This window comes from Danio aesculapii, chromosome 23, assembly GCF_903798145.1.
Source record: "Danio aesculapii chromosome 23, fDanAes4.1, whole genome shotgun sequence".
Classification (NCBI taxonomy): Eukaryota; Metazoa; Chordata; class Actinopteri; order Cypriniformes; family Danionidae; genus Danio; species Danio aesculapii.
This window is the reverse complement of record NC_079457.1, coordinates 38,484,786-38,494,429: the sequence shown is the minus strand read 5'-3', so window position 1 is coordinate 38,494,429 and position 9,644 is coordinate 38,484,786. Positions and strand designations below refer to the sequence as shown.

Below are 9,644 nucleotides of genomic sequence, written 5' to 3'. Positions count from 1 at the left end.
TCTCATTAGACGCTGTAAACTCTTAAACTCAGACTCTTGCATGTTTCCGGAACCAATCTCTCATTTCCATCTATGTGCTTGGGAGGGCAAAAAAAGCGAGGGAGGCTTGTTTAATTCAATAAGACGAGCTGGTGTGCAGATAACCAGCCTGCTTTTGTAATTCCACTGTGGGAGCGTAAATCAGATGTGGTGATTTCTTAGGTCAATGCTATCAGCGCCGGACACACAGGGACTTGGCCCAAACTCATGAACGCAGTGATCGCAGATTGCAACAAAGCAGAGCTCCACAGGACGTCAGCTGACCTTCTATCAGCAAAAGAGTTTGCGTGGTCAGGCTTGACCTACAGGTCAGAAGAGGCTCACTCAAACATGCAGTCGAAATTGACTGCACTTTGCAACTGTTTTTGACTTCTATTAGGAGTTCATGTTTTGTGCATGCTGCAAATTATGCTAGAATTAAATTGCTGACACCATCAGTGTACTGTAACAAATATATAAAAAATATATATTTTCAAGGTATAGGCCTAAATGTTAAACTGTATTTTTTAACAATAGGTATTGTAAGCTCAAGTATTTTTTATTTTAGGTACTGTATCTGTCTATTTACTTAGAGCCGAAAAAAGTTGGACAAAGTTTTAATGTTGTGTGCAAATAAAAGACTTAATTTAACCATTAAATAAATGTATTTATGCATTAAAAATGACAATAAAATATAATAAAATATAATATGTGCTTATATGATTCATTATGATCTAATGGCTCTCCACACACACATAGTGATTGAGGAAATTGTGTGAAAATATGCAGTGGCAACTAAATGTTGGTTATTTAAATGCAATGTATTGATTAACTTTAAAAGCGGTCTCAATGAGGTCTCGCTTAGTAAGATCTGGGGTTTGAACCTTCTGACACTCAAAGTGAAATGCGTTCATGATTTTTAACATAACATAACATAACCCAACATAACATAACCCAACATAACATAACCCAACATAACACATAACATAACACATAACATAACATAATATAACATAACCCAACATAACATAACCCAACATAATATAACATTACATGATATGACATAACATAACCCAACATAACATAACATAACCCAACATAACATAACCCAACATAACATAACATAACATAACCCAACATAGCATAACAACATAACATAACACAGCATAACATAACATAACCCAACATAACATAACCCAACATAACATAACATAACATAACATAACATAACATAACACAACACAACACAACACAACACGACATAACATGACATAACCCAACATAACACAACACAACACAACACAACACAACACAACACAACATAACATAACATAACATAACATAACATAACATAACGTAACACAACACAACACGACATAACATGACATAACCCAACATAACACAACACAACACAACACAACATAACATAACCCAACATAACATAGCATAACCCAACATAACACAACACAACACAACACAACACAACACAACATAACATAACATAACATAACATAGCATAACCCAACATAACCCAACATAACATAACATAACCCAACATAACATAACCCAACATAACATAACAACATAACACAGCATAACATAACATAACATAACATAACATAACATAACATAACATAACATAACATAACATAACATAGCATAACCCAACATAACATAACATAACATAACATAACATAACATAACATAACATAACATAACATAACATAACCTACATAACCCAACATAACATAGCATAACCCAACATAACCCAACATAACATAACATAGCATAACCCAACATAACATAGCATAACCCAACATAACACAACACAACATAACATAACATAACATAACATAACATAACATAACATAACATAACATAACATAACATAACCCAACATAACATAGCATAACCCAACATAACCCAACATAACATAACATAGCATAACCCATAACATAGCATAACCCAACATAACACAACACAACATAACATAACATAACATAACATAACATAACATAACATAACATAACCCAACATAACATAGCATAACCCAACATAACATAACATAACATAACATAACATAACATAACATAACCCAACATAACATAGCATAACCCAACATAACCCAACATAACATAACATAGCATAACCCAACATAACATAGCATAACCCAACATAACATAACATAACATAACATAACATAACATAACATAACATAACATAACATAACAACATAACCCAACATAACATAGCATAACATAACCCAACATAACCCAACATAACATAACATAGCATAACCCAACATAACATAGCATAACCCAACATAACACAACACAACATAACATAACATAACATAACATAACATAACATAACATAACATAACATAACATAACATAACATAACCCAACATAACATAGCATAACCCAACATAACCCAACATAACATAACATAGCATAACCCAACATAACATAGCATAACCCAACATAACACAACACAACATAACATAACATAACATAACATAACATAACATAACCCAACATAACATAGCATAACCCAACATAACATAACATAACATAACATAACATAACATAACATAACATAACATAGCATAACCCAACATAACATAGCATAACCCAACATAACATAACATAACATAACATAACATAACATAACATAACATAACATAACATAACATAACATAACATAACATAACATAACATAACATAACCCAACATAACACAACATAACATAACGTAACGTAATGTAACGTAAAGTAACACAACATAACCCAACATAACATAACATAACATAACCCAACATAACGTAACGTAAAGTAACGTAACATAACATATTTATAACATGAACTAAACTGAACTTCAACTGTGAAAACTGGACTGACAGTAAAATTTACTAGAAGTTCTATGTTAAGCTGCTTTGACACGATCTACATTGTAAAAGCGCTATAGAAATATATTGTTGAAAAGAAATTTTCACAGTATGTTTGATAATTTTAAGAAACGTGTATCATTTGATGTAAAGAATAACACGCACACTCACTAGGCATCCAGCCTGAGATGTAAATGCTTTGGAAAGACTGCGTTCCCCTCTTGAAACGCACTCTTATATATCAATCTTTTTGGTTCCCTGGTATTGAATGAATCAACACGAGGGAGCATTTCTTTAATCTCAGAGCTGGCCTTTTTTGTATGAAAGACATAGAGAAGACATGTTCAGTTTTGTTTCTCCCTCAGTCGAAACTGTTTTCTTTTTGTCCGTGGTTTTATGGGGAAAAAATAGCTTAAAGAGCCAAACTCATTTTGTGGCTGATCAAAAATCTTGGAGGAGGAATCATAGAGACAAGACTGGATTACAACTTAAACAATGCATTGCGGCCCTGCTCTGCTCTGTTTCTCTCAAAAGACAACAACAATCGCAGCCACAGCACCATTTTACCATAATCAAGCAAATATGTGTCTAATGCGAGTGTAATGATTTTGACAAGTACCCAAATATTCGTGACAACTTTATTTGGCAAAATAGGCATGGATACATTTTAATCATATACATTTTTTGACTGTTTTAGGAAAAAAAGAAAAAAGACATCTAGAAAAGCACATGCACTCTGTGGTGTGGGAAAGTGTGTTAGTGAAATACTATGTACAATTGTGTGTTTTCAATTTAATTGCTTTGATTTAATAGCGCTGAGAAGATTTTTTATTGCAAACTCTTTTTATTTGAAGATAATTATTACCAAAAGGGGGAGAGTTATTACCAACTCAACAAGTTCCTCAAGTGCTAAGAGGATTACAAAACTTCATGTCCACATGAAATGCCCAATTCAAACATATTCAGCCACAAAGAATGTAATATAAATTAGTCGCCAATAGATCAAAATACTTAAGAACTTGTGTATTTTAAAGAGATTAAGTGCAGTATAAAAGAGTCTTGAGTGGTTTTCACATACCCAGTGCAAAACATATTTTCATATAAAAAAGTCTATAAAATAGAAATAAACCATGTAAAAAGCAAGTAAAAGACAATAATATATATGTATATTGCAAAAAAAATTCACATTCTTGACTTCCACGTCCCAGTACCCTCATTTGAGACCGTAAGCATACAGTAGCTGGATGGAGTCAGCAAAATGATCGGTTTAAATTCGACCACAGTCTCAGAAAGTACAGGTTATCAAGACCAGAAATGACTAGTCATACTGTGAAATGCAATTTAGTGAAGTCTATACTGTGAGAACTGTGCATAGAGTCCAGTAACCTCCAGTGATTCGTGAAACCGGGGCGTGACGATTCCCTGAAGAAGGTAACTCGAATAAATCAAACAGATCTGAGACTCCATATGTGCACCAGACTTCTGGAGATATCATGGCAGAAGCAGTTTTATCCTGTAATGCAGGCGCTGTAATAGACGGCGCTGCTGGCGTCGGACAGGGCTGATATCAAAGCGCTGCTCTCCTCGCAAGGGGCGCTTCTGCTCAATCGAGTCCTGCTTGCACTCAGGTATTGGTCAAACTCAATCCTGTCCACCTCGCCCCAGAACTCGGCTGAAGGTCCCAGTTGGTCCACAGCGTCCAAGGAAGGGGGCGACCTGAGCCACAGCTGAGGTCTCTGGTGGAGGAGACAGCTGGCCTAGATGAGAAGTGAAGGCGGGTTGAGGTTGACTGCTCCCGTATATCCTGCTTTGGAGGACTCCGGGAGGCTCATGTTGGGGTAGAGACCGCCAGGATTGGGGGACTCCACAACCAGGCATTTCTCCTGAAGCGGGAGGCAGGCTAGTGGAGACTTCTGGTTGAGGTGTGGGTGGGAATGCTGGAGGTTATGGGAGTTGTGGTGAGGGTGGTGGCCGGGTTGATGATTTGGATGCTGGTGGTAGTTTATCCATGAAGACAGACCCACATCTTCCTGCATGTGAGGGGGGAAAAACACTGAATCCCCGCTTCCCTCCTCGAGCACATCTAGCGGGGACATTTCTGGCGTCGGCAGGCCGAAACTCTCCAGCTCCGGAGCTCCAGAGGGGTGGAGGTCTCGGAAGTGTCCCAGAGGAGGCAGCAGATGATGGGCATGACGGTGAGGCGAGTACGCATTTCCTGGTCCTCCTGCGACCCCATGGGCCAAGCCTTGGAGAAGCAGACCTGGCTCTACTCGCTTCATCTTCTTGGGCTGTTTTTTCCTCCGAGGACGGTATTTGTAGTTGGGGTGATCCTGGAGGTGCTGCAAGCGGAGCCGCTCGGCTTCTTCCACAAACGGACGCTTGTCGAGTGTGCTCAGAGCCTTCCAGGACTGACCTAAAAACAGCATCCAATCAGTGTCATTGCATTTGGGCTACTTTTTGTGTCCACTGGTTTTGCTTTAGTAGTTTATAAATATGATTTTTATCAGGACAACATCATCTAAATGCAATCTAGTGCCAGAGCACTGAGTCATATTCTTTGGGTTAGTTTTAAAATGTATTTAATTTAGTTCTCTGGAATAAATATACAAATATAATCATGCACAAATGATTTTAAATGAGCTGTCACATTTATATGTTTGCTTTTGGTGAAAACAGATGCACGTAAGGCAATCGCTGACAAACGTGTTTGACATGAACGAATCATTACATGTAACTGGTGCTCGGCACACAGGGGTCGGGTTGTATTATTAATGGGTCAATGGTTGCAGACAATCGGCAGCTTGTGTGTCTGCCACAGCCTTGTTATATTTAACAACAAAAAAATAAAGGACATCAAAATGTCTCCCTGAAAAACTGCCAAATGCAAATATTGTGCAAGATTCACAAACTTTTCAAATGACTTCCATTTCATGTGCGCCCGAGGCTGGTTTGCTCATCTACAAATCAGAGTTGCATACTAAGTTTGGTTTACATAATATTATGATAATGATAATAAACTGGGGTATGTAAACGTACTCTATACATGATTATAATATTTAATAGTTTGATTAAATGACAAACAAGCTTGATGGTAGAGAAAGTAGCAGGATACAAATTAGGACATGATTACTATTACTATTTCTTACTTCTACTATTATAATTGCTTTTACATTAAATAAAAAAAATATATATGACAATAACAAATACTATTATATTACAATAAAGTTTATGCTATGTACCTTCTACAAAAATTTAAATATTAACGTTAATATGATCATGTTTTCTTGACCCAATTTAATATCAGTTTTTAGCAGGAATATCTAAAACAAACAAAAAAATAAACAGAAGTACAGTTATTCCTCTATAAACCTTATTTTACTTTAAATTACTTTACCTTAAATTATTTTAAAGTGGTTTAATATTCATGGACATATTTATTTTAGCAGCTCAAACAAAATAATATATGCTTTTCCCAACCACCCATTTGTGAATATGCCACGTCTGTGACCCCGCCGACCTACTAGAATGACCCCATTTTAACCCCCATGATGGAATAGTGAGTGTCTTACCCAGCATTTTACTGAGCACAGCATTGTGCAGGTCTGGGTTCTGGATGGCCAGTCGCTTGCGCTCATCTTTTGCCCACACCATAAAGGCGTTCATGGGCCTCCTGATCCTCGACTCCCCCCCTGATTTCCCCTCGCTGGAGCCCAGGGTCAAAGCTCCAGGGCGGGTAGAGTCCGGGCTTCCCGTCCTTGCCTCTGCTGCTGTTCGGGATCCAGTCCGTGTTCCAGACCCAGGCACCGGTGCCAGCTCTGTGGTCCGACTGCGGTCAAAACCATGTCCCCGCTCAGGCCCCGGAGTGCTAGAGGAGGCACCCCATGTCCCGTGCTCCGCAACCTGGCTGGGCTGAGAACTGGCCTCTTGACAGCAACTAGACTCAGATATATTCATTCCAGCAAGACCAACACGATTAAAGCAAGCTGTTGTCTTTGAGTAAAGGAAATTAACACCAGCACGTTTGTATGCTACTTTTTTGAACCTGTAACTTTAAACTGGTCAGTCAGTAACTAAACAAAAACCAATCATAAAAAGAAAGAAAGAGCTACAAAAAGGCTTTGTTTTGGATGTTTTAGAAGTATAAAATCCCACAGATGTGTTTTGTAACTCCTGGCTCCCAGACTCCCAGTCTTTGAAAGTTGTAGTGAGTTTTGATGAACCCATGCTGTAAATATATACGTGGCCTGAGCCAATCAGAGGGACGGACTGGACAGGAGAGGCGGGACGGGGAACCAGTGGGTGTTCTCCTGCCCCCCTTCACAGCCTCCACAGACAGAGAGATGTAATCTGAGAGGGCCATTGTTTTAGGCCTGCTGTACACACACTCATATAGGGCACATATACACTAAATCATAACACACTCCCGCGCGCACACACATAAAACCTGTTTGTGTTGGGGGGGTCGGGACCACAAAGAAAGCTGCGCACTTGAGTGTTAACAACTCGTAACAATGAGTGTAAATGTAAAGATATGGGAGGCAATACAAAGAGGAGAAAACACACATAAATGCTCACACACACACACACACACACACATACAGTAATATAACCATTTTGGCTTCAACCTTTGCCCTGAATATAAAGCAAAGCCTGCACTCTGGTTTCTTGGTAGCATGAAATAACTATACTTAAAGTGATTTATAGACAGTTTTCACAGCTAAATATTTGTGGTCAACCCGTAATTTATTTAAAAATACACTGTAAAAAGTGAAACATGCAGTTTTAGCCCTAAAAAATTAGCTCTGTCATATGTGAACCTTAAAGATTACTTTCATTGGTGTAACCCAATAGAGACAGGCTGATTTAGTCATTCTAAACAATAAACTGATATTATGACTTGGATAAAACCAGATCATTTATAAAGAATATTTAGGTAGTGAACTATGATATTTTATTACAGTGTAGCTTATTTATTTTGGGTGGGATAAGCAGATACTTTTATTTTTTAAATATATTTAAATTATTAAACAGAAAATCATACACAAGTCAGCATTAAATAAGATTTTATACACAGAACGCACATCGGATGTAAGTAAATATTTTGTAAATGTTATTTGTAAAAACTTAAAAATATCCTTATTTTGACATGCACTTATTAAATTAGATAAAAGAATAACTTATACACTCTATTATATTTTAAATTATTTAGGTGTGTACTGACAAATTTGGTAAAAAGGAAAGTAACTACATAATATCAATAAATTCCAATGTTTTTTTTTTTGTAAAAAAAATGTCCATATCATAGCCCACAAGGATCTGCAAATATTTTTTTTAAATTGCCAATTCTTTACACGGAATGCAAAATTAATAGGAAAATACAAGGCGCAAATGTGTGACAAATACAATAACACTGGTGTTAAATGAAAATCCACATCTATTTTGTAATTGCAATTTTTTGTCCTGCATCTTGATGCCCTTAGTAATATAAAAATAATATTTTTCAATAAATAGCCAGTATATTTGACTTGATTGTTTATTATTATTAATATTATTATTATTATTACTGCTACTACTACATAATTTGTATTGCCCTACCCAAACCGTTAGCATAGAGACTTGACCATATACTATATAATTATAATACTATATACAGTTGAAGTCAGAATTATTAGCCCCCCTGGATTATTAGGCCCTTGTTTACTTTTTCCTCTAATTTCTGTTTAACAGAGAGAAGAGATTTAACAGAGATTTTTTCAACACATTTCAATACATAATAGTTTTAATAACTCATTTCTATTAACTGATTTATTTATCTTTGCCATGATGACAGTAAATAATATTTGACTAGATATTTTTAAGACACTTCAGTACAGCTTAAAGTGACATTTAAAGGCTTAACTAGGTTAATCAGGTTAACTAGGCAGGTTAGGTTAATCAGGCAAGATATTGTATAATGATGGTTTGTTTTGTAGACTATCGGAAAAAAAATAGCTTAAAGGGGCTAATAATTTGACCTTAAAATGGTTCTTAAAAAATTAAAACTGCTTTTATTCTAGCCAAAATAAAACGAATGAGACTTTCTCCAGAAGAAATAATATTATCAGACATACTGTGAAAAAATTTCTTGTGCTGTTAAACATCATTTAGGAAATATTTAAAAAAGAAAAAAATGGGCGTTATTAATACTGACATCAACTATATATTATATATATATATATATATATATATATATATATATATATATATATATATATATATATGAGCAATATCACAAGAGAAGCAGTGAGATATAGCTGTATATAGGCACTGGTGGGAGGCGTGTGTTGGCACGAAGTCTCAGGCCGAATGCCTTAGTGTCGCAACGCCATTTCAGAGCTAGTATTTAAATGATTCTATACCATAGCATCTAAAGTGATGACAAAACAGGCTCACATTTAAGATTATAAGGCTGAACAGCATGAAATGCCATCAGTCTAGAGACATTTACCAGTATTTCAATTGGGAGATCCAATAATTAACCCCGAAAAAGCCAAAGCAATGCAATCACTATCAGATTACTGTTGTTTGAGTAAAGGAAAAATGCTAAACACATGCAGGTATTTCTTCTCTCTTTCTTTTTACTGAACTAGTCTGCAGTACCGAAAACAGGAGACTCACTAGAAACAAACAGATGGCCAACCAAAAAGTAACTCAGGGTTATACAAAGAGTGGAAAACACAAAATACATACATTCCTAATAT

General features: G+C 36.2%; 1 protein-coding gene across 1 annotated transcript; it reads right to left on the bottom strand.

Moving 5' to 3' along the window:
- Positions 1–4,403: 4,403 nt before the first annotated feature.
- On the bottom strand, positions 4,404–7,091 carry LOC130217140 (transcription factor Sox-18-like). Its single transcript, XM_056449177.1, is given in 4 exon segments — positions 4,404–4,617; positions 4,619–4,706; positions 4,709–5,317; positions 6,474–7,091. Coding segments are annotated over 4 exon segments (1,287 nt in total). The 5' UTR covers positions 6,859–7,091; the 3' UTR covers positions 4,404–4,412.
- Positions 7,092–9,644: the final 2,553 nt, after the last annotated feature.